The 26,036-nt window shown below is 47.3% G+C and overlaps 1 protein-coding gene across 5 annotated transcripts in view; it reads right to left on the bottom strand.

The window, feature by feature from the left end:
* The window catches only part of AAK1 (AP2 associated kinase 1), an 84,297-nt gene that overhangs the window by 25,318 nt on the left and 32,943 nt on the right, over positions 1–26,036 (bottom strand). For 3 of the 5 annotated variants that reach the window (XM_074563698.1, XM_074563700.1, XM_074563701.1), the window contains exons 5-17: positions 25,593–25,735; positions 20,244–20,365; positions 18,674–18,755; positions 16,583–16,715; positions 15,421–15,524; positions 14,370–14,449; positions 12,742–12,896; positions 12,347–12,627; positions 11,280–11,495; positions 8,200–8,429; positions 7,394–7,551; positions 6,876–6,992; positions 5,029–5,124 (exon numbers count right to left, since the gene is read on the bottom strand). In XM_074563698.1, coding sequence (XP_074419799.1) covers positions 5,029–5,124; positions 6,876–6,992; positions 7,394–7,551; positions 8,200–8,429; positions 11,280–11,495; positions 12,347–12,627; positions 12,742–12,896; positions 14,370–14,449; positions 15,421–15,524; positions 16,583–16,715; positions 18,674–18,755; positions 20,244–20,365; positions 25,593–25,735 — 1,917 coding nt within the window. The remainder of the gene's footprint in view (positions 1–5,028; positions 5,125–6,875; positions 6,993–7,393; positions 7,552–8,199; positions 8,430–11,279; positions 11,496–12,346; positions 12,628–12,741; positions 12,897–14,369; positions 14,450–15,420; positions 15,525–16,582; positions 16,716–18,673; positions 18,756–20,243; positions 20,366–25,592; positions 25,736–26,036) is intronic. The other 2 variants (XM_074563699.1, XM_074563702.1) reach the window with 1 other exon arrangement.

Genomic DNA, 26,036 nt, shown 5'->3' with positions numbered 1-26,036 from the left:
TCACACCTCAGCGCTGCTGCTCAACAACTTCTCCTTGCTTGCTCTGCTGCCAAGGACCCGCACCCACCACCTCATCTCTCTCCTCTTCTGCAGGGAGGAAAGAACACGGCAGGACTGCCAATAGCCCAGGGTACCTGGGAGACGAACATTTATCTGGAACTAGAACAAGGAGGAAACTTCTTGCTCCCACCTCAAACAAACCAGCCCTCAAGCAACTGGAAAGGAATATTTTTGGCAGCATCTCAGAGGGCATTTCACTGGGTCCACCCTTCACTTACTCAAAAACTTGTTTGTCTGAGCAGATGTGCCTAGAGAAAAGAGAATATATCGAAAACCTTTCCTGGGTGTCTGGAGAGCGCAGGTAACCATGTCAAGACAGCACTTAAGCATTTCAACTTCAGCGATTAATAAGGGACATGGGCAAAAGCAGAAGTATTCACATGCTCTGGGTCAAACTTCTAATTAAATACTTCCACAAAGCAGGTTTTCAGGATTGAGTCCAAAGTCCATTCATGCCAAGAGAAATGAAGTCAAAAGAAACAAAACCTACTGTACGTAACGGGCATAAAACCTCTACGCTTGGGACTATTCATGGAGCGACGCCTCAATGACAAAGGGAAGAATCTGCCTTGAAGCTCCAGAACTCAGTTTAATTTCAGGTCTCCAGAATACCCTGAGCAAAATTTAGCCTCCCATGCTTGTATGAGCTAAATTCATGCCGATAGACATTAAGTAGCCACACGTAGCAGAAAAATTACTATTCTGATCAAACACTCCATCATGATTAATCAGCAGTGAAGCCTGCAATAAGCTTATTAAGAAGAACTTGGCTTACTTTCCTACACATGCACAAGGAAAAAAATGTTTTCAGCATGAATATTTAATTCTCCCTTATTTTAACAGATGTTTTGCCATATTCTTTACATCCCTCTTGCCAGCTCCTCTTACTAGTTACAATTCCATTAAGAATTGCAGACATTACACGTTGGAGAAGGAGGAATATACTGAACATCATTCTACTTCCACTTGATTATTGTCCAGAGATGGTACTTCCACCATCTATAGCGTGCTACCTTTCCTATTCTCTAGAAGCACATACCGAGAAGCTTGTTACCCACAGTAAATGAAAAAACAACCTCCTCTAAGATATTGAGCATCTCCAACACCACGATCCACGGCAACAGGGTAGTCTGCTAGAACTTGCTGCCCAAGGTTTGCCTTCGCCATTCACGTTTAACTGACTGCACAGAACCAAAAGCATGATGTAAACCTACGAGCGAGCAGTCCGACTTCGAGCCACATCCGTTGGCTGTAGCTCCACGGCAGCGCGATCCTCCATTTGAACGGATTTCCGCTGTCTGGGGAGGCACCCTGCTGCTGTTTGTCATGCGTTAAGCATCATTTATTTGTTTCTCAGGAACCTGTGACAGAAAGGCTCGTCTGTCCTTCTAAGCATGCGGGGGAAAGGTGGGAAAGCCCAAGGAGGTCTCTGGCCAACACTCAAGCGATGGCGCCTGCGCCCTCGGGTGCCAGCACAAGGAGCGAGTTTGTGGCTTAAGCAAAAAAAGCAGCTGAGCTCCCGGCCAGACCCTCAGCTGCCTCAGGTTCAGAGCGCTGACAAAACTGGCTCTGTACAACAAACAGGGAAAATACCAAATCAAAGCCGCGCTTATGCCTGTACTGAAAGCCTTCCCGAACAACACTGCTCTTGTAACCAAGAGGTTAAGGCTCACGCTTTTACTCCGGAAAGGGCTACGCATGCTCCTAGTCTATAAAAAGACAGACAAAATCTTTTCAGAGCAATGAGATTCACCATCGAGGTTTTCCCAGAAATAAAAATATTCCAAGCAGAAAGCAAGTATTTAGCAACCATTCAAAGAAATTCAGCTGCTTCTGCACAAAACCACAGCAGCTTGGACACGCGCAACTGGAGACGCTGATACGCTAAGAGACTAAAGTCAATCCCAGCGCTACTGACCCAAGGGGCACACCTAAAAAAACACCTTTCACGTGCGAGTTGGCACATCCCTCACGTCCAAGAGCTCGGTGGGGATGTTTCTGCGGACACAGAAGAACAAAGATGACTGTTCACATGACCGACGGACCGATTGAAAAGCTGAGTCCAAATCCAGGACTTTCATCTTTTCTGTTGAATTGACAAGCACAAACAACCCCTCTCAGTCTTCAAAGCTAAGGACAAGTCTGTATCTCTGGTCCTTGAAAAATTTTATGTAAAAAAAACCCCAACAAAACACTAAATGAGAGATGGCTTCCTGCAGGTTCCGGCAAAGACAACAAAGCCCCATCTCCTGCACGCCCTTGCCCCCGCCTTTGCCCCCATGGAAGGGGATCTACTGAACTCAACAGGACCAGGCACACGCAGGCGGGGGGATTAGCGAAAAGAAGGTTTAGCACCTGCCTGCAAAGATACGCAACCGGTCAGGGCCAGATTTGTGAGATGAGCAACCTGGCACCACAAAGAGTCCAGACAACTGCTGCTCCGATAATTTGCACCCAAGGGCAGAGCTGAAAGGCAATTTCTCCACAGTGGTTTCTGTACTATAAAGAATTTCAGATCTCCCACAGCTAAGGCTGCGACTGATCGTAGAATCATAGGGTGGGAAGGGACCTCTGGAGATCACCCCGTCCAACCCCCGGCCAGAGCAGGGTCACCCAGAGCAGGTGGCACAGGGACGCCTCCAGGCGGGGTTGGGATGTCTCCAGAGACGGAGACTCCCCCACCTCTCTGGGCAGCCTGTGCCAGGGCTCTGCCACCCTCACAGCAAAGAAGTTCCTCCTCATCTTGAGATGGAACTTCCCACGGTCAAGTTTGTGCCCGTTACCCCTTGTCCTCTTCCTGGGCACCACTGAGAAGAGCCTGGCCCCATCCTCCTGACACCCCCCCTTGAAGTATTTATAAGCGCTGATAAGATCCCCGCTCAGTCGTCTTTTTTCGAGACTGAAGAGCCCCAAATCCCTCAGCCTTTCCCCATCAGAGAGATGTTCCAGTCCCCTCATCATCTTGGTGGCCCTTTGCTGTCCCCTCTCCAGCCGTTCCTTGTCCTTCTGGAACCGGGGAGCCCAGAACTCGACCCATTGCTCCAGATGGGGCCTCCCCAGGGCAGGGCAGAGCAGAGGGGGAGGATGACCTCCCTCCACCTGCTGGCCACACTCTTCCTGATGCCCCCAGGATGCCATTGGCCTTCTTGGCCACCAGGGCCCATCGCTGGCTCATGGTCATCCCGTTGTCCCCCAGGACTCCCAGGTCCCTCTCCACAGAGCTGCTCTCCAGCAGGTCACCCCCAACCTGTCCTGGTGCGGGGGGTTATTCCTCCCCAGGGGCAGCACCCTACACTTGCCCTTGTTGAATTCCATAAGGTTTCTCTCCGCCCAGATCTCCAGCCTGTCCAGGTCTCTCTGGATGGAGGCACAGCCTTCTGGGGTGTCAGCCACCCCACCCAGCTTTGTGTCACCAGCAAACCTGCTGAGGGTGCACTCTGTCCCTTCATCCAGGTCATTGATGAATATATCGAAGAGGACTGGACCCAGTACTGACCCCTGGGGAACACCACTCATCACCAACCTCCAACTAGACTCTGTGCCCCTAATCACGACCCTCTGAGCTCTGTCTTTCAACCAGTTCTCTATCCACCGTACTGTCCATCCATCTAGCCCACTCTTCCTAAGCTTCCCTATGAGGATGCTGTGGGAGACCGTGTCAAATGCCTTGCTTAAGTCAAGGTAGACCAAGATGCTTCTTACGGTTGTGCTGTATCAAAATGCAGTGGGCAATAAGGGAAACAACCGTCTTGGTGTGCAACTGTATGCCTCGAGCACACTGGCAGAGAACTAAATAGTCGTCCAGGCTGACAGACTTCAAGTCAAGAAAACCAACCCTTCCAATAGCTTTTGTGAGGGGAAGAAAAACGTGCAGCCATCTGCCTTCTGTGGGTTCTTTTCAAATTATAGCTGGGCAGGGCAGGTCCTGGCACATGCTCACACAGGGGAGGAAAGCCCGTAAATTCTGCTTTTCTTGAACTGCAGCATTTATGAGTAAAATCCCTTTTGAACCAAAACATATTTCTTGTGCTCTTTGAGCATCAACCAGAAGAAAGCAAGTTCCACTCAGTTATGGAAAAAAAATAGATAACTTTTTTTCCCTGAATCACTTAGCGTTCCATGGAGAGATGCCGTCTTTACAAGCACAACGTTATGAAGCTTGGGTCCTCCACCACCAAACCACCAGTGATCCGCAACTCAAGCTGAGGACAAGGGCAAGAGCTGTAACAAGCACTTGTCCTCTGGGGCTATCTGACAAGAAGAGACTTGTGACACACATTTGCCAGAGGCCTTAGAGAAACTTGAAGGCAAAATCATTACCATATTCCAAATCCCACCGATTTGCAAATAAGCTCCTAAGCACTTACATAATCTCGTGCTAAAAAGTGTTGGCTGCTGCAGTCAGAAATGCGCACACAGGAAAGACTTTTAAGTAGTACTGCAAAGTAAATGGAAATAGCTACCAACTGCACTAGGAAATTCTGCCAAATCAGAAAAGGTTACGCATTAACTTGTGCTTCACGTGGAGCACGCATTTGCGATAGACCCTGGAAGCCAAAGAAACACTGACTCTTAGGGGAAAGAAATATTTTAACAATAATAAAACTACAGTTTCAAAGTTGGAGACCAATTTGAAAATGGCTTAGGTCATCAGAACAGGTAATTACCCAGTGATTATTTTGGCTTTGAACGCTGAACCTTTAAAGACACCAACATCGTTGGCATTAGAAGCAATACGATAACCCCAGGGCCTGCCATCAAAACGAAGCGCTCTTGCGCTCAGCACCGCTCCTGCCACCGAGCAGATATTCAATGGCAGAAAGCGCTGCACATCATCGCTACCGCTCAGTTCAGCGGAGCTTGTCAGCACCCAGCACCATTTCAGGTGTGCTTAGAACTAGAACTGGAAGATTAAGAGTACAAAACAAACAAGAATCTGCCCCCCTCCACAAACACGGTTCCGGTTACCTGGCGTGTCGGATAATGCGAGAGGAGTGAAAGGATCAGGCACAGTCAGGAGAGGAGGGCTAGCGTCCAGACTCAGAATGTCTTTTGTTTTTTCAGCTGGTAACCAGGAAGAGAAAAGGCAGAGTGAGAAGGAGCAGAGAGAAAAGCAGAAAGCATCGAGCGAAATCTCAGGAGGAGCACAGCTCGATATTACGGAGTCCAAGCTAGGGCCTGACCAGAACACACACAAACACTCGGACCACGTTTGTGTTCCTAGTGAAAAAGAGAAAAACCACAACTATTACCATGTAGCTCTCCAACACAATTTAACCCACAGATCTCAAAATGTTCCACGAAAGGGAAGTACTATTGTCTCACTTTACACTGGCACAAAAGGTGAAACGCCTCGACAAAGGGCACGCAGCAGGCCGGCCCCAGCGTCGGGCCTCTTTGAAATAAAAGGTATCCTGCATCAGACAGGCTTAGGCAGGCTCATATCTACGGGCAAAGAAAAAGAGAAGGTCTACAAACGCCCAGCCCAGTGCCAGCGCTGAATTCCCAAGAAACCTTCCTCTGCCAAACCACGGGACAGGAGAGTCAAGGGGCACATTTTAAAGACAACTACGAAAAGAATCAAACGTGCTACGGTCTCCAGAAAGCCCAGAACATGCAGATGCTTCTGGGCTTCGCAGAAAGTACATTACAGCTGAATCTGGAGCTGCTGCTACTCAACATTACTCCACAAAGGCTGATGGAACATCATCAACTGTTCACAGGGCACTGAACAGCTGGACAAACTCAGAAAGAAACCCCCTAGAGCACTCTCGCATCATGGACTCCAACTCCTCAATTCTCAGCTAAGAGCCAACAATACCAAGCTCAGTTATAAGCTCCTCTAAATCTCTTTTTATAAATAGAAATAAGCATAAATGGATTTGTCACTTCTTGCCCCACAAAGGATTCTTCAGTCTCTCTCCTCTCACCAAGGGTTGGTGTGCTTCAGTGAGGAAGCATCAAACGGTCGCATTTGTCCCCAGTAACAATGGCTGCATAAGATGGGGGAGAGGATCACTTGCGTTTAGGGCTCCTGGAAGCAGTTTTCCGATACTGGGCATGGGAGGTCTTTGCTGCGTTCAGTGAGAACTGATGCTGAAGAACTAGAGACAAGCAGCAGCACTCACTGAGTTTTTTCAGCATAGATGGGGCTGCTCACGGCAAAACCTTGGTAGCCAAGCACCAAAGGAGACATCAGACAAGATCACACACACAGAGGCCTCAGCAGAAAAGCTTCTTAGACCAGCCAAGGACTCCTGGCAAAACTTCTTGCCTTCACCATTTAACATGTCAGTTATGACCCAAACTGTGCTCTTCCCTGAGATTTTCCCTGCTCTCTCCTGTCTCTGCTGTTCTCCTCATTCAGTGGCGGAGACATTCTTATCCTTGCTCCCCTCCTCCTTCATACAGCCTAACAACTGCAGGTAAGGAATATCCTCCAGCATGTCTGACCAATGTCTCTAAGTCCAATTCCCTTATTGCAAGCTACATATTTTACTTCTAATTAGGAGCTGCATGGAACTTCAACATGTTAAGAAGCTTTCTTGTGACCTTAAGGGGCTCATTTAGTTTCTTCCCTCACCAAAAGCCTCACCTTTGCCTATAGACAGCGCCTCCTGTCTCTACTACCCAACTGTGACGAGTACTTCCCTTTTTTACTCAAGGGCCAACCCTATCCTACAGTTCTCAGTGCCAAGGGGCAACTCAATTTACATCAGTTTTACCTTCCTTTTAAAGAGGCTACGACAAGGAGTTGCCATTTTTCTGCAGTGCTGACCAGGGTATTGCCCTCTCAGATGCGTTCACGAACTCACCTGATCCAGCAGTGAAGGAAGAGCCACCGAATGCATCTGCCTGGGCTGCAGATGAAGCTGGCTGGAAACCTGGAATCAAGTTCTCTGTGGAACTGCTCATCTTTTCTGGAGCTTTCCCTGAAACGCCAGACACAGATTTAGGGGGAAAAACTTCCATTCTGAAGGTTGCTTACTTACCTAGATTTTTAGGACACTAGTTCAGTATGTGACTTAAGACCCTTCCTGCAAATCATAACTTGCAGAGGAAGCAGAGTTTAAACTGTAGCTTCTACAACCAACTAATCGAGGCCACTTTAAAAGCAGTTAGTACCTTTGAGGGTCATGCTCGTTTAATTGCAATTGCTCAGCGAAGAGGACGGGGACTAAGAAGGGAAACTGGAGGGATTTAGCTCTTAACAGGCACAGAGGACCATGATAACATGGGAGCACCCCAACAGCATCTGACCGAAAGCATCATCATTCCATGCCATTTTCCGTTTTGAGAGCAGGCTGGCATTAAACCATCTCCTTGCACCTACCGTCACCTAGCTTTGCAAAGTCCTTGTTCAGCAGCTCCTCAGCTGTCAGCTTGGAGAAGTTATCGTCGTCAAAGGGATTCCACGTGGAGACATCAGGCGGGTTATAGACATTCTGCTGTGAGGTCCTTGGGGAACCCGAGGGTGTGGTGGAAGCAGATCTGGATGTGATCACCCCAACCAAACAAGAGTCATTAATAACCCATCTGAAATCCTCTGGCCAGCACTAAGAGCTGGTCCAAGCTACTGCATTATAATTATTTCCTACTTAAAACACTCAGCACAAGTTCTTGTACTTGCATGACCAGAAAGCTGGGACCTTACCTACCCATCATCTGGTTGAGCATCCTGGTGTCAGGATTAAAAGAAGCAACATAAATATCCTATTTGAAACAATCTTCTGCAATGCCCACGTGGAGGCTTCCTGCCTGTAGGCACTGTGAAAGTGACCTAGCAAGTACTCCTGGGGAAAGCGCGGATGCTAAGCGGCAAGCATGAAGCATGCACCAGGGCTACTGGCAGAACAGCTGAAACGATGCTCGCTGCCGTAATCCAGAGGAAGGTCCTGTTTGTTTAGCTTTTGGGGAGCATGGAAGCACTCAGGAGGACTTCTGCCCTTGCAGAAGTTTTTCAGCAACTTTCTGCCAAGCCCTAAACTGTGGGCTTGGGAAGGGAAAGACTCTCATTTAGACCTCACAGAGTTTGCTGCCCACCTTCATCTCAAGAGATTTGCCTAGGACCTCTCCAAAGAGCCTCATCTACCCCCTCCTCCCTCTACACTCTTTGACACCAAGTGAGCAGCCACCTACTTGGACTTGTTGAGACTGGCTTCAGCAGCAGCTGCCTGCAGGAGCTGGGTAGACTTGCTGGCTGGAACCCCAAAAACTGCACTGTGGGTCACATCGCTCAGAATCCTCCTGTGTCCTGCACGCTGCGTCTTGGGGGAGGACGGAGGGGTGAGAGAGCCCAGCTTCTGCCCTTGCATTGCTGTGGGGGGAGTGGTTTGAGGTTTTTGCTGTTGCCTCATTTGTGCCTGCACCTAGGAGAGAAAGTGAAATGGGATGTCCTTGTTCATGAACAACAGTCACAATGAAAAAACCGCTACGTGCTGGAGGATCTGACCTGCAAGTCATGGACGGGCAACAGTCTAGAGGCGGGAAAAAAAAAACCCAACACACAAACAAAAGAATTGGGGGCAGGGGGAATTCGCTGTATTTCAGGATTAGTACAAACGCACAAGCGGAGACTTTCTCCCCTTTCCATGGTGCAGCTCTGGAGGCCAAGCCCCTATTAGCGCTTGCCATTAAAGGCTAGCTGGTCTCAGAAACTTGCCCATGGGTAAAGAGGCCGAGATCCAGGGCAGAGGTAAAAAAAAAAAGAAACCATATCATAGCGTACAGGAGTCTTGTCATATGAACACACGGAGTGGGGGTAAGGGGAAGCGCAGCACTTCCTCCAGCAGATGATGTGTGGTTGGGGTCAAATCCCTAAAGGAGTACAGGTCTTCTGTGCAAGGAGCTTTTATGCCAAAAAAAAAAACCCAAAAAAACCAAAAAGCACCAGAGGAACAACATTTGTCATTAAAATAAGGAGGAGAAAACAGGCACATTCCGTTTAGGCATAAACCAAGATAGCCCAGCTACAAATCCTTTGGAAACTTCAGGGGTTTCCTCAAAACTAACCTTTTTTTTCCATTACCTCAGTCCTCTGTTAAACTCCCAAACCCATAAATGTTTGAAATACTGTTTTGTAGTGACAAACAGCAGCATCACCTCCCATTATGTGATTCTGCAAAATCCGTCTGTCAGGGAGATTATCGCGTTTGGATTTAAAGCAGAAAAACCAGTATGCAAAGAGCAGAGAGCTGTGCACGTCACCTCCACTGCCTGGGCACTAGGCTCCCTGTTCCCCACCCCGTATCATCCCAGGCCATTTTCAACTACGGAACGCAGATAAAAGACTTGGAAAGACCTGAGAGAGCAATGAGAAGAGAGTCACATCCCCAGTGTGGTGCTTAACTACAGCGGGGCAAGGCAAACAAGTGGTTCGCTGTCTTGCTTTTCATCTGGCATTTTCAGGCAGACTAATTCATTGCAGCTGAGAAGCAAGCTGACCTGACTGCTCCTGATGCATCCACCTTACATCTCGCTATATAGGTCACTGCGGAACAGTACATTTGGTGCTGAGAAATAAAAGGGCAGTGCCGAAACCCTCCACAGGAATGAATGCAGAGCTTATTAAGCCGAAATCTTGCGAGATGAAAGGTTTTGACAGGTCCTGGCTTGGTATCTTCTGCTCAGAGACTCTGTTCCGCAGAGACCATGTCTCACTATCATTTTTTTTAAAGGAGCCAGCGACTGCTTTTTCCCTCCTGACTGCTACAGGAGCGGAAAAGTGTCCAGACACATCTGTTACGATCAGCCTTCTGGGGGGATAAGGCTAATTTTCAATCCAGCTGATTTAATAAAATTAAGACTGTTTTTGTACTGGTAAATCACAGCAAAGCTCTTTAGAGATGCACTTCAACACTAGGTTTCAGGCTTTTCTCTTGCAAAAGGAACAGGGTAACAACGGGCACCATCCAAGACCTGTCTGCATGTACCGATGATCTCCCACCAATTCCAATAAACCGACTTGCGCCAGGTCATTCAGCAAATCAAGAACAAGACCAGGAACACACCATTTCCAAGCCTGTCACCTCCCCTAACAACCAGCTTAGTCCTGAAAATTAATATAGAATAAAGCAAACAACGCCTCCCCGGCATTGCACAGGTCACTGGCTTACGGAGATTATTAGTCAAATTAATTCCTGATGTCACTTCAAAGTAAGCACGCTCGCGAGATGAATTAGGTCCTGAATGACTGGCAACTCATGAACGAGTAAACACAAATTGACCCTCAGCTGGATGCAAATATTGCGTACCTGAAGTGCTTTATTACCAGATACTGTTTGCTTCGCACACGTGCGACCCGGTACAGGAAAATAAAGGGCAGCGTCCTCCTGCCTGATGCCTGCACATGCTTGCTTTCCAACACGCAACGAGAGTCAGGGACATGCCTTTGCGCTCCCAAAACCAAGCGAGAGCGGATGGGATTGTGCAGGAACAAAAGTCAAGGGCACAGCTTCTTCCCACACGTACTGCAGCGAAACTTTGAGACCTGGGATCCTGCCCACTGGCACAGCCCCCCTGCCTTTCACACTGCGGACAGCTGGCTATTTCCCTGTTGCAGACAGCCACGTTTTCCATTAAGTAAAGAGCATTTAGTTTGGACACACGTTCAGATGCTTAGTAATTTATTTATTTATTTTATGTTTGAGAAGTTTCCTTTCCATAGTATTCATTAAAGAAAAAAGTTATCCCGACACCAGAAACAACTAGGAACGCTGCTTGGACCTTCCTCTGCATCAGAGCCATGAATACAAGGTGGAAGTTTTCCAAACAAGCAGCAACATGAACTAGTTCCATTTCCTGGTGCCCATCCTGATGTGATTGGTACAAATAGTTTTTTAACAGTTTATCACACACCTCCTAAGGCAGCGTGACGGGCGAGGGATAGAGAGAAGCTGCATTAAGCAGCTACTTTTATCTTTCTGCTTTCTACTCATCATCTGCTCATCTTTTTTTCTAGGGAGCACAACTCTAGAGTACAGCAACTCGTTAGAAAAAGCAGTCCAAACAATTGCACATGGCTCTGATGCAGCAAGGTTAGTGCTGACACCTGTGACTCAGTATTAACGCGCTAGGGGCCAGCAGGCCCTAGAGCACCTATTACCTGGGCTCTGTGGCTCTGAAAAGCCAGCTGCCCCGCACAAAGGCATACAGGACCTGGAAAGCACTTGCCAGAACTCCAAATCCCGCTGCCTGACTCCTTTCCGCAAGGCTCTTACCGCTTGCTCCTGTGGCTGTGCTGTCTGGGCCGCGCTTTGCTGGGCCTGGGGGGGCTGCGCTGGGGTTTGCTGCTTTTGCTGAACTGCTGCTACCGCCGTCTTCTGCTGCATTGCTGCCTGCTGGGCCATCATCTGCTGCTGCTGCTGCTGTTGCTGCTGGTAATAGTTCTGCATCAGCTGCTGCTGCGCTGGCGCTCCTTGCTGCATCACTGGGAACTGGGAAACAAACCAGTTGTTGAGCCATTTGCTGTGCAGCTGGGAACTGGAGCACCACGACCAGAACTCCGGGGCAGCCTCAGGAACGGTCACAGCCACTGCAAGTGGCAAAGCAGGAACAGGCTACGATGGCCTGGAGACCATCTGCAAAGGCGTGGTGGAAAACTGCCTTCTGGTCTCCTGTTAGATCCTTTCTGCGTTCCGCCTGCCCATACAGGGCTCCCACAGCACAGCCTGTCCCACATCCCAAACTCATTTCTCCACCTTTATCGATTCTAAACCTTTCCCCAGGATAGGAAGACTTACTGTCCCTTTGCTTCCCCTGTTAAATACGCTTTAGCAGAGATCTGCGCTGCTATAAACACCGCGGTTAAGCACGTGAGTCTGTCATCTAGACACACCCCGTCTCACACGTCATGTTTTCACAGGCCTCCCTATCACCGCAGTCTGCCACAAAACCAAACCTGAATCTCACCGTTGAAAAGGCACGTCGGGTTTCTTGTATCACAAAGAGAGCAGAAGAGAAATCGCACCCCTCTGCTTAACAGCTGAGCATTGACCTCAAGACCCTGAAACACCAGGAGCTGTAAAATCTTAACCCAGCACTGCTTGTTTTTTGTTTGTACTTGACTATCTCAAGGCCTTCCACATTGACAGCTGAAAACATCGAAGCGTCAGCCTTGCGTAGCCAAAAAGAGTCTTGCTAGAGAACTGGAGATACACTGGAAAATGCCTAAAAACTGCACCTATCCCCCGCAAAAAACCAGGGGACTTGCCATAAATGCAAAGATATGGCCTTGCAGGCCTCTAGCACAGGAAGCACGTAACAAACACAGCCACACATTATCTACCTGCTGGGCTTGCATCATCTGCTGCTGCTGCTGGTAATACGCAGCCTGTTGCTGCTGCTGCTGTTGCAGAAGCTGCTGCTTCAAGAAAAGCTGCTGTTGATGCTGAGGCGTCGCTTGGGGCTGAGTAGAAGGGACCTGGGGCTGTGCCTGGGAGGCTTGCTGCGGAGCTGGCGCCTGCTTGGCTTGCGGCTGTGCTGGAGTCTGTTGAGGGGCTGCTTTTTGCTGGGGGACGTTGGCAGGGAGCGAAGGCTGCCCACTGCCCAGGGCAGCGGGTCCTGCAACTGGGAGGTAAAAAAAAAAAACCCATAATGCAGATCCGTTAGATCACCGTGCACCACAGCCCTGCAGTACGCCGTGCCTGGCAGGAAGGCACTGCACGGGGAACATCGTGTCACCTTGTGGCTGAATGGCTGCTTGAGCGGTGGGTCTCTTCCTAGGCGTCAGGGCTGGCTGAATGGGTAAAATTCCAGGGTTGGGTTGTGTCTGCCCTGCTTTAGGTCTCTGGCGGGGTGCTATGGAAGTTTCTGTCGTAGGGATGGGATCTGTCAGCCTACAAAATAAGGTAGAGAAATAAACCGAAGAGCGGTAAGAGCACGCTCTTTGATAGCCTGATAGTTGGTGCACGCCAACGCACAGCAGGGTTTAAAAAACTCATCCAATACTTTAGAGGTATGTGACTGATGAAGGTGAAACACTTGTGGGCATCCAGACACACAAGCTGACTCTTTCCGGAAAACTGCAAGCACAGTAAAACTTAACGGATGTATCCACAACAACTAAGTCAATGCTATCATTTTGACTTTTTTTGCCAACTGTGGCATGTTCTCCTGTTGGACAGCTGGAACTTGTAAAAATCACTCAACTCATTCAAATGTTTGGTACAGCATATTGTTTAAACCCACTTAGAGCTGTGGATGAGCAGATGAAGAACATAAACTGGTTTAAGAGCAGCTGGTACCTTTGGGCAGCGTTGTCTAAGTTGCCATCTTTAGAAGTACCTTAACTTTAGTACATCTCCACTAGAGTCAGGCCATCGGATCTCTTCTGACCTCTGCTCAATATTTACTGAGCTCCAAAAATGCACAGCAAGAGAGCCAGGAAGCCAGAAAGCACCTGCCCTTCTGTGGGTACCTTTGCTTGGTAGGTATCTAGTTGTTCTACTTACGTGAGGGTAACTGCACTCAATTATAAAAACAAGCAAAGCAGAGTCCTGGGACTGACAGGCAGGAGGAGAGATGCCCTATTTCAGAGTCTGAAGAAAACTCTAGGTTTTGGAGTGTCCACTGCTGTACTGCTCACCTTGCAGTAAAATAAGGTACAAGTTTTGTCCAACAGAATTTACAAGTCTCCATTACAGTATCACGAGAAGAGCAAGCAGCATCAGGAGAGGAGAAAAAAAACACAGCGGTACAGTGGTTTCCCCGCTAACTGGGCTCTTCGGACGGAGACTGCTTGGGCTTTCCTGTGTCCTCCCCCTGAAGAAATTACAGGGCTCTTGCCGAAATCACAGCAATTTCCTACAGTAATTACTGTGTCAGGTTATCATCTGCCACGGGTGAAACTCAAACAGCGACAGTCCCCAGTGCCGTTTCTCAGCAGACTCGCATTCTTTGGGCCAATTCCAGGCCCACTGCAGTCTTGCTCCTGACTTTGCTCTCAGGTACTCCGGGTACTGCCTCCGGATGGATGACACAGTAGATTTCATCCAAGTGCATGAACTTCAAGTGCTGCTGTCAAGCAGCGCCTTCAGTACAAAAAGCCTAGCTGTTGAGTCATGCTGAGTATTGCCCAAGTCACACACCCTCCCCCTGCAGAAAAATTTCCCCTAATATCTGCATTTTCTGTCTTTCGGATCAATGGTTATTTATGTCGTTGAAACAGAAGCCTCAGGACCGCAGTGCTTGTCTCCATGTGTAAATATAAGCCCACAAGCTAAATATACCAAGCGCCTTTCCTAATAAACAGCAGAGAGACAACAGACAACAAGAAGAGAGGGGGCTGAGCATAATGCAGACGCGGTTACCTGGCCTTTGGTTGACTCTTCTTTGCAGCAGCTTCACTTGCTTTAACCGGGTCTGGGAGTTTAGTGGGGATCGGAGAGTTCTGCAGATCCCAAAAAACACCGAATTTTGTATTTTTAAAGGGAGGAAGAAATATTTTCAGAAATAACTTTCAAAAGCATCACAATGAAATGGGGAAACCGGGGGATCCCCAAAGCAATTACTCTTCACGTCGGACACAGGACAAACCACTCAATGTCATGAGGAGACGGTAGTTTGGGAGTGTCTTTACCAGGGGAAGAAACACACTTCAGCTTTTTCACCATTTACTACATGTGGAATCTGAACACAAATCTTCGTAGTAGAATCTGGGTATTTTTAAGACAACCTGGGGACAACGGCAGCAATACTTTCTAATACTGCTATAAAAAATACAGGTATAATAGTAGCAAACCCATGTCCTTTTCATAAAGAACATAAATAACCACCCGAACATAGGGGGGTGGGAAAAAAAAAAGGTTTCTCCTTACCAGGAAATAACAAAATAAAGTGTCATGTCACAGATGTCCATAACACCGTAAGAAAATACTTGTCAACTCTATCTTTCAATTGAAGGCTATAAAGAAACACTAAGAAAGGGCAGACGCTTGTGTAAGCTCTGATGCAGTTCAAACGTAAAGTTCGCTAGTCCCAGCCAGACGGCAGAAACCAAACCGCTATGTTTAAAACCAACGGCAGCACAAATTACCCACGCTATGATGAATGTGCCTGGAAATCAAATCGGTTTCACAAGCATGGCCTAATTTTCCCTCTTCACACGCACAAGGTCTCTTGCTTGGCCTCACCCTGGTAACTGGGTGAGGAGGTAAGTCAGGGACAGACAGAAATAAACCAGGTATGAGACAAACCCCTGATTCCTGACCCCACCCCAAACAAAAAAAAGACCTTCCTAATTACAGAACTGGGGAACCACCAACAGAATAAGGCAGGATGCCCAGTATTCAGCAATTTCGCCCCCTCCACCATCCTCCTCCCACAAAGCCCTACATCCGCTCCCTCCTTTGCCGCACTCACCTGGACATTCTGGACTGGGCATTCCTTCTTTGCCAATTTGAATGCAAAGTAGGAGACTTGATAAATATCAGGTCTCTTATCAGGGTCTGGCTCAAGCATATACCCTTCAAAAAAAAAAGACAGAGACGCTCATATCAGAGCAACAGAACAGACAGACTCACACGAGCCCGTCTGCGGCAGAGTTACAGCCGGGACAATCAGATGCCAACAGGGTGCCCTGCCTCCTTCCAGGCACCCAGCCGGTGGTCAGCAGGGCTGAGCTGATTGCCAGGGTCAGAGAGAAAGGGCCGAAACAGACAGTCAGGAGGGACTAGGAGATATTTCCCAATACAGCTATGAACAATTTGTAGCTGCTATCGATTAAAGGTTCTAGGGCAAGGAGGGGAAATGCAGCCTGCCCCATCCGGGAATAGCGTTGGTTTCGACTTGTGCATTTCCCAGTGAACGCACAGGAAAAGAGCTCGATCCAACCCCGGTGTGTCAGCGGGGCAGGAAGACTGGCCAGTCACATATACCGCTGCACATATACCACCACAGAAGCAAAGAAAACACCGGGCCGCTCTGCAAACACATCCAACTGTGTTAGTCAAGATTGTGGCTAGGAAAAAGAAAAAAAATAAAATCAAATGCTGTGCTGAAAGTAAGAGAGCTGCCCCAGTTTTGCCAAGAGTAGTGCATTGTACCCTTAATTACACATTCGCTCTAGTCAGTGGGTTATTTATAAATTTCAGTTCTGTTTCTCAATGCACAGAAGATGAATTCTTATCGCCAGTCTAAGTCACTGTGGTTCTTTTCAGTTCCTTATCCAAACAGATTTATTACTGAAGAAATACGCTTCTGCATAAATAGGCTTATTGTGCAAGTTTCTGTAGACTCAAACGAAATGGTTGTCTGTTTTCCTGCCTTTCCACAGAGTCCACTACAGCCTAGCCAAATAGAAACCTCTTCATGGTCATTGCTTCCGAAGAGCCATCACCTCAGCTACTAAAAAGCTCACTTTATCCACCCCTATGTGCAAGCGAGTCTTTTAAAAAGGGAGGAACCCTAACTGTTTTACTGTAGGAGCAGGGAACATAAGAATAAAACACCGCTGCTATTTTTTTTTTTTTTTTTTTTTTTTAGTTCTGCGAAATTAGATTATACCGCTGTCAGAGACACTCACGGATGAGGCAGTGCATGTCTTGCGAGTGCCGAGAATTATCTGGAATGGTGAAATTGCCATCACAGATCGCCACCTGACTCTCCCCAAACGGCAAGGTGAAGTAACACAGTTTGTACAGTAAACAGCCAAGGGCCTGAAGAGAGAGAACAGAGCAAAGGATTTAATAAACGGAAGCAAAGCAGGAAAGGGCACAATTCCAATACCACCGTAGATAACAGGGAAAGTGCTCTAGGTTGTTCTACTATGGGGGTCCCGCCTGACATCAGGCCCGTGATGGACTTGAAAACAGGCAGAGCTCTGTGGGAAGATAAACACGTGAAGAACTCTCCGACACCGGGCTGAGCTACTGGAATCTGGGGGATCGCGCGAGTATCATCATCATCACACACACGGTGTAACCCTTCCCATCAAATGGGCAAAGCCTGTTCCCGCCACATACTGGCAGGAAAAAGCAAAGTAATAGCAAAAACAAATGGGAACCATCATTCCTTACTACATTTCTTCTGACAAAGGAAAATCAAAATGGTTTTCAAGCTTAAATTCAAACCACATTTCAACCGTCATAAATACGTACCAGGGAGATACACAGGTACGTCTGCAGGCTGCTAGGTTATATCACCCTTCCATCTATTTCCGTGCTGCTTTTGACAGCAAGAACCACCACCATTTCAAAAGAAAATACAATTTTTGCACAAAGGGATAATTATGAAACACTCCCACCATCTCAGAGGGGAGAGGGGGAAACATTTCCTAATCCTAGGCAACTCCTCATCAGCTTATATCTTTTGTCATAGGATTTCACAATTAAATTGCGCTCTAGTTTAAAATAACCTTGACGAGATTTGAGGAAAGGGAGGTTACAAGCAGGACAAGCGCTGCAACAGTCCTTGAAGTGGAGGCCCCACTGTGCACACCACCACACGCTCCTTTGGAACTACTCGGCAGGTCACCAGAGCAGAATGCCTTCCACGCCAGGAAGGAGAGCACCGTTCGAGCCTTTGGGTCTCCGCCTTTCCACGTTATCACAGGGAGGAGCGCGAATGCTACGTTCTCCCCTGGCTGCCTTTGAGGCCCTGACAGTCTTTTCATGCTGTTACAGCTGTGTCCTTCCCTCTCTGGGTCTGAAACACCAAGTGAGCAACCCAGCACTGGTACGGGGCCCAGTTCTACAAACCTCCTGCTGAACGCAGCGGTGCGGAAGCCCCACGGGAGCTGCTGCATTCCTGACTGGGAGCTGAGCTCACAGGGAGGACAGAGGACTCTTCCCAGCAGGCGTCACACCAGCACCCTTCCCTCTTGTATATAGAGGCGCAGAGCTATTGGGAATACATTAAAACTCTCCTTACGCCGCTTCTGCCTTGTTACTTCCTAGCTCAGGGCTTCACAAACCACACAAACATGCTCTGAATTAGCATTGTAAACACATCCCGTTTGCTCAATTGCCATTACACTACAAACAGCGTAGGCTTTTTTTCATCTCCATCCCAACTAAAGGGAAGCCTTCCGTCCTCGATCAGGATAGCCAGTAACGGATTACACCACAGTTGCATTTCACTCTCAACGTGAAAAGCATGGCAAGATTGCACCGATCGTTAGAAACCGCGGTGCAAAAGCTTGGTCTTTGGCCAGGTTTGACAACTCAGACCTGTGTTACACTGTCCGGGATAAGCATTCTATTGCTCCTGGGTGGAGGTCTATTTTCGCAGTTTTCTACTAAATTCTGACTGGTAACTTTGATTTCACACGCTTGCAACCCAACCCAGGCACAAGAAGTCACAATACTCTCACTTTTCTGTTTTAACTCTTATGACATGAAATCAGGTTGGCACTGTTCAACCCCGGAATTCCATACAACTCTAAATTAATACCACACGGGAGGCAGCATGCAAAGAAGCACGGGTGTTGTATCCACAAGCCACCCTGCTCAGCAGTAACTCATCGGAGACGTCGAACAGAGGAACTCTTTATTCAAAAACTGCCCAGTCTCTTATGGAAACTAGGTTAGCCCCAGCCAGAAAGTTACCCTGTCATTATGGTAATGAAAGCAAGCTGCAGTCTGGTTGTACGATGATAAACGGTTTTTATACATACCCATATGTCTGCTTTTGTAGTAATAAGTTTGCCACTATAGAGGTTGACCATTTCTGGCGCTCTATAGGATAACGTAGTGTACCTGTAGCAGAAAGATCTATCCGTAAGTTCGAAATGGATATCGGATGCATTTTCACTATGTCACATTTCCATATAATTCAAAATTCACTCTTTCCCTATTCGTTTTAGGAAAAGGGATACTAAAGACGACAATCTATTGGGAAATCTTTAAACAGCAGCATCTGCTACGCACCTCTAACAACAAAATACTAACCGCTGCAAACTGACCTGTGAAACCAAAGCAGTAACCGACGTCCTTTCTAAGGCAAGCAATTTACTCACAAAACAGTACAGTCATTTTAAGAACTAGAACAGAAATATTCAAGGACTCAGAGTATTAATAAGGTCAGTAGTCAAATGTCCTCTGCAGTGTCCTCACTGCTGGGGCTTTGGCCAACTGTATTATAAAGATTGTAACCGGATACGCGGCTCCTAATAAATAGGCTTCCGTACCAGGGCTCCTGCTCAGAGTCACTGCAAACAAGGGTAAGGTTATTTAATATCTCAAACTATAGCTAGAATCTGCCTCATTTTAACCAATCACTACAAACAGAAAAGCTGGGAACTGTGGCACAGTTTAAGAGACACTTATGATAAGATTTCCTACCAGTAGGTCTACGATTTCCGCTGTGGCACCTTGCATGCTACTTACCTCGATCACAAGAGAGCACTGCTGAAGGCAAAGTTTTTGTAGGCTTGTTAATAAGTGTACAAATAGGGCATTCCAAAGGGTCCGCAAAGCCAGACTAGGAACGCTCTGAAAACTTTAGTCAAACAAGTCTAGGAAATCCATGCAGGTGTAATTGTTTCCTAACAAAAAGGAGGCATTTGCACACATTTCTAACTCGCTGTTTTCTAGCCAGAATATCGTATTAACGGAACTGGAAAGTTTGCAGCAGTGATGTTGTTTCAAACTACAGCAAGACCAAGGACCTGGAGTCTGCTCCATTCCTGATGTAGGTCTGACTGAACTGCCAGCTAAGCTTCCTCTGTAAAAGCATCAAGGTGCACCTTGTTGCTACCACCATCTATGGCTGGTCGTGCAAAGGGCAAGAGAAGGACCCTTTGAACACCTCAAGGTCCTTACATTTTCCGCGAAGCGCTGAGGGGTCAGGCCACGCGTTCCCTTAGTCACTGCAAGGATTTATGATGAGTGGCTCATGGAGGACAGGGATTTTGTCATCTGCTGTACTGCAGTTCAAAGAAGCCAAGATAGATGAGGGACATAGACAGGCTGACCCCATACATAACACAGCGTGTCACCACCTCGTCAAGGTGGGCAACTTCTCTGCATTAGTACACTCAGTCTTTCAGGTCCAAAGCAATTACATCAAGCTCAATTTATTGTTTGACCTTCCCCCAGGCGCTTATTTACCTGCAGCAGACGCTTCTATGCAGCGGCATCCAATCTGCTGCAACAGGCCTAAGTAAAATTTAGTCCCAGTATAAGAAAAAAAATGACCCTTCAAATATACACCATGTCCGAGTTGAAAAGGAAAAGCACACTTACTTTTTGATCTCCTCCTCTACCGCATTCACCCCTTCTGTTTGAGGGTTCTGGAATTTGTTAGTAGCACTTCCAAAGTCACACAGGACATAGTGGCCACGATCGTGCAGCAGGATGTTTTCAACCTACGAGCATCACAGACACATACAGAATCGCTCAGACAAAGAAACATTCGTTTTCCGTAGATGAGCCTGAAGACATATCAGACATGTCTGACATAAAAGCATAACATGACAGCAGAGAAAATATGCATCAAAACTCTATCGCATCTCCCAAAATAGAAGTCAAATCGTGGAAGCATAGTTTTAACACTGCCTTCCATCCTGCCACCTCTCCTTCCTCCTTTTGCAAGCACATCACCTTGCCTCTACTCAGACTGCTACGTGCTTGGGGACAAGGACTGCGTCCCGGTGTCCTCAGCGCTCAACTTCCCCAAGCTACTATGACTGCCAGTCTGGCATCTGAATTTGGGACAGCTAATACAAGCTGTGCGCAGCTTTATAAAGGGCTATAACCCCTTTGCTAACCCTTCTAGAAAGGAGGCGAATGGATGACAGCACACATGCTTCTGTACTTTATGAAATTATAATACATCTCCAGACCTTTGCCTGCATTTCACCTGTCACTTTGGGTCTCATTCAAAACAAGCCTCAGCTTACGCTCACACTTTAGTTGCCTGTTCTCAGAACGCGTTGGGTACCCCGTCCTCCCCAAACGGTGGTGGTATCAGCAGAGGTTCCTCCAGGAGGAGATGACCCCTTTCTTTCGTTCAAACTTTATTTGGTAGCTTGAATCAGGCAACTGAAACAAATGCTGAAACAAACACCTAGGATAGCTGAAATAAATAAATAACTAAATAAAATGAGCAGCGTCCCTGCCTTTCCCCTAAATACTCACACTTCATCATGCATTAACAGAAATCTACCTTGCATCTACTTACAAAAGCTGTCTAAATGTTACGACACCGATGTAAGGTGTGGGAAAACCCGGGTTCAGTTCTTTGCTTTGGCAGACCGTCCCAGTTCCTCATCTGTACAGTGGCGTTAACGGCATGTTCTCTCAAGGGAGCGCACGCAATTTTTAACGTATTTATCTTCAATCAATGTCAAATGCTCAGATACAACAATGGGATAAAACATACTGCTCATATTTCAAAAAAAAAATCACCACGTAAGCATTCGCTAGCAAAACTCTTGGAAGTAGACCTCCTCGACAAGAAGGAAAGAAAAATGAGTCAGCGTTTTAAGCATCCGAAAACGCAGCTGAAGGGGGAAATGCTGGCTTGAAACCAAGGGTTAAACACCACCCCTTCCCCCCTCTGCCATCCATCTGCTTTGAATAAAGCATTGCACACAGATGTTCTCCCTAGCAGATCAACACTGACAGCATTTTTCCCTGTTCCCTGCAAATACCCACCAAACATTTCCAGAAGAATCCTGCCACTCTATGTAGCGGAGAAGTCTGATGTGACTTCACGCTGAAACACCCTGCAAGTTTTATTAAGCATCAGCACGGGACTATCCAGCAACCAGGCTTGTTCAGTAACTTCCAGAAAAAAAGACGACAAAAAAAAAAAAACCCCACAACCAAACTGCAAAACAAAGTACCTGAGTTACTGCTACTGACTGCCAGGCCAGAGAGCACTCTTAAAAAGCGTATGGAGGAGGAAGCCTTCTTCCCATCAAACACTCGGAAAGCTGCAATCCAGTTTTCAGCACTGCTGAGCGCTTACAACTCCGGCTGCGGTCTTTGACGTGCCCAACACTTCAAGTCAGATTTAGACCCCAAACAAAAATCTTTAAGGGAAACTCTGAGTTGCCTTCCGTTTTGTTAGCTGCAGAACGTAGCTAGCTTCTCTCTCTGCTCTCTGAAACGCATACTTTTCTTCGCTAAAGGCTTAAGTAAAGTGGTAAAAACACTGCACAGACAGACTGGCAAGGGATAAGGAATAAGGCTAGCAAATTTTAACTAGCAAAATCAACACACGTTATCCTCTTGTGAGAGCAACGGCTTCTAAGGCCAGTATTTCTAAGCTCAGATAGCGATTTGGGAGGGGTGCGTGACCGAGGTACACTTTCTGACTGTTTTCCAGTGCCTTTAGGTGTCTTCACAGAAGTTTCAACTTCCCTTCCCCCCCTGGCACCATTCACTATTTACTTCGCAAAGCTTGTTTAGCATTTCCTAGCAAAGAAATGCGTGCAATGTGACGTTTAAGAGCACTAACTGATTTTGGCACAGGCATATTCTTAACATGGTCGATACACGGGTTTAACATTAGAGGACAATTTTACATATCGCCCTCTGAACACAGAGCCGTCCAGACAAACTCCAGGCAAAGGCGTGTTGGTGGAGTCAGGGCAAGACTTGGCATTACAAAGAAGGGTGATCGAAGGCAGAGAGAGAAGAGCAGCACAGCATGACTGTCTTAACAGACCACGGAGAAGTGCAACACTAGGAGGACTCGTCCTAAGACGGAAGCAGAAGGAACTAAATCCTTAACATGAGAGCACAACCTTCTGGTTACTGCAGAAAGCAGGGAAAGGAGAAAGACATCTTGATCCAGAGCATACTCTGGGTTGACCGAGTATTTTGCTGTATCCTACTGTGTGACTACGTCAAGAAAAATCGGCCACCTCATCTGCAAGCCAGTCGTCTACTCCTGGAACCAGATGGGTTCAGACCAGCAGAAGCATCACAGGTAGAAGCAGGAGACCTCTCACTGCAGAAAGCTCCAAGCCATAGAAATCAAAGTTGGCTCCAAGCTGGTGCTTTGAACAACACAAGTCATAGGATTTGAGACTGGAAAGACAAGGTTAAATGTAAAACAAGTTACGGAAACAACTCCCACTAAGTATAGGGTAGCTGTGTAAATTTTTACTATCAGCCCTAGATGGATTTTCTCCTCCCTCCAACCTCACTAAACCCTACTCCTCTGGGGTCTGACACTTGCAGTTTCTCTGCACAAATTCCAGCTTTGAAGCAGAGACTTCACAGCCAGGATAATGTAACAAAGAGCTGTAATAAGGTTTGGCCATTTCTTCTTTGCTGCTAAAAGGCCTAACCCAAAGATACAGCAAGTGTTCTCACTCCAGAGAGGAGAGCAAAATCTTTTTCGGGAATGCCCTGCAGCAGCAATGGTCTATGAACCCTGAGGGTGGGGAAAATACCTGCACGAACAAGTAAAGATAACCACGCAAGGCAAGCCTACTGCCAGGAGGCTTACGCTGCCTCTACAGGGGTCCTAACTAGGGCAGAGGCAGGCTTCCTAATTTTTAGGAAAAAGCCGTACCAATACTGTTTTCATGGCAGTCAATCAAAGCACACGAAACCAAATATCGCACCCTGTACAGCGCATCGTTCAGCCGTGAGCACACAGGGACAGACTGATGCACCACCCGAGAGTTAACCATCAGATCAGGAAGGAAAACCTTAATAAACATACACAGGGATGACATACTATTATTTCATGGCTTTTACGCGCAGCAAGATGCCCACTTTTGCCTACAGGCGCACTGCTTAAAGGTGCTGTTGTCCCCAGCTGTTGCTCGCTTCATACCAGTCGGAGGTTGTGCCAACAGGAGGTTGTTCTGCTTCAGGCGAAGCCTGTTGGGTTAACTCAAAATCACAGCCGCAGGCCACTGAAACTATTCCAGCTGCGTTTGTCTGAAAGGGCTTAAAGATTATTCACACGATCATTTCTGCTGGCAGAGCTCTCTGGGCAGGAACCTCCAGTGTTACAGCAACATCAAAGAGCTGGAAGGCAAAAAAAGCCTCCGGTCTCCGTGCAGCTGTCTGCAAAGTCAACATCTGCCCACTCTTCAACAGGGTTACGTTCACCCCAACAGAACACCTACCCAGCGGGTGCCTTTCCTCACACTCACAACTTGTACAAAACTTTTCTGAACCTTAATCTCTCTTGGAATTGCTCTGGAATTGCAGCTCCTCCTTGCCATTATTAAATTTGAACTCCAAGTCAAAACATACCTAAATCACTAGTTCTGTGTTAGTACTTAGATCCTCACTTGTGACCGGAGCTCCAGAGGTCATCACAACAGAAATAATACGTGTTAAACTGGGAAACATGTCTCAAAGCAGAGAAGAGCTCTGACCTTGGGCAGAGCCAAGAGCCAGACCATGCAAACTTTACGGCTCTAAGCACGCAGCGTGGGCTAAGCATCAGATCATAACATCCCATTTCAACTGCAACTCCGCGTACAGAGTAACACTCAGGATCAACTCACTAATCCATCCCAGATGTCCCAGAATCTATTCACATGCCACACAATGAGTTTGTTCTTTATTAAAAAACCCTAAGGATTCTTCAAAAAAGGTAACAGCAGGGGTTAATATCAATTGTAGAGGTTCCTGTTCCTAAGGCTCATCCTCTCAGCCCAGTTTTCCTTGCCTGCGTAATTGCCACAGTCCTTAACAACTTTAAATCCAGGTCTCAAGTTGATATGACTCCACCCGTTTCACTCTAGAAAAACAGCTGTCAGACTTGTTTCATGTATTCAAACTGGGGTCACAATCATTTGAAACGTGTTAAAGCACACCAGACCCTGAGGACTTTTTCCCTCTGCGTTACCTGGCTCTTGTTGGCACACGTGGCGTCTTTTGCTCCTACAAAACAACGGCCAGCAGCACAAACCAAACGTTCGCTGAAGGCTCTGAAAACAGAACCTGGCCCACAAAGCACATCCGAATTTCAAACGTACACGGGAACCTCCTTCTTGGCTGAATATTATTCAGGCATTTTATGAGCTAGTCGAGAGGAAAGGGAACGTCTTTTTGTTTGTTTGATTACAGGCATGGGGTTTTTCAAAAGCTCTCCCTGCCAGCCTAGCTCTGTTCCCAGCTAAGCACACGGAGTTTTACAACGCACTTTCATGGTCAACAGAGAGTTAGAGGCCAGTTTCAAAAGCTTCTAAAGACTCCTGCCCCAAGGCCAACACCTCTGGAGAGATCCTTTTAATGTGGGTCCAGGAAACAAACTTACAGCGTGCTTTTTGTGAAATACCTTATGACATCAGTAGTGTTTCAGGTGGTAGAAAGTCACTGTGAATAATTCATCAGATATGTTCTGGCACATCTCCTGCGCAAAACGGAATTATTCACAAAAATTTGTGTTCCTTAAGTAGATCTATGGACGGTAAACATATGGAAAGCAGCAGAGAGGCTCATTTCTTTTTTTATCTTCCAATAGAGAGAGGTATTTATGCCCACTTTTCCTCATTACTAACAACAGAAACACAGAACCGGTATTCAACACCTGTCTGCCGTGGCACAGGCGGCAAACAGAGACATTAAGGAGGAGGCACGCTCCCTGCTGTATTACTGCAGTCCGCAACTCACCTTCAAATCCCTGTGGATTATTGGCGTTTTACACTGATGCAACCTGGCTACAGCTTCGCAGGTGTCACAGAAGATCTGCAGGACCTCATTCTCCGTGAACCCTGTCTGCAGGCGCTGGTTCATGAGGTTCACCACTTGACCTCCTGAGGAGAAACAGACACCAAGGATCAGAGCAGGTACGCACGGTGAGGTCTGGCCTGGCCTAAGCCCCAGTCCTACCAGACAGGACTTGTCTTAGTCTGCTCCCCATCAAACTCTGCCTGTGCCGTCAGCGCACAAGAAGTTCACCAGTTCAAACTCAAAATTCCCACTAAGCCTTCCCCAGAGGCTTTTTGAAATCTGCTTATCCATCTCGTTTCATTCTCATTTCCTCGCCTCAATCCCAGGGGGTTTTGCGTATCTGCCAGCAGGCATGCTTGCGATATGACACCTCATCTTGTCTTT

Source organism: Larus michahellis, chromosome 20, assembly GCF_964199755.1.
Source record: "Larus michahellis chromosome 20, bLarMic1.1, whole genome shotgun sequence".
Lineage (NCBI taxonomy): Eukaryota > Metazoa > Chordata > Aves > Charadriiformes > Laridae > Larus > Larus michahellis.
This window is presented reverse-complemented; position numbering and strand designations above follow the sequence as displayed.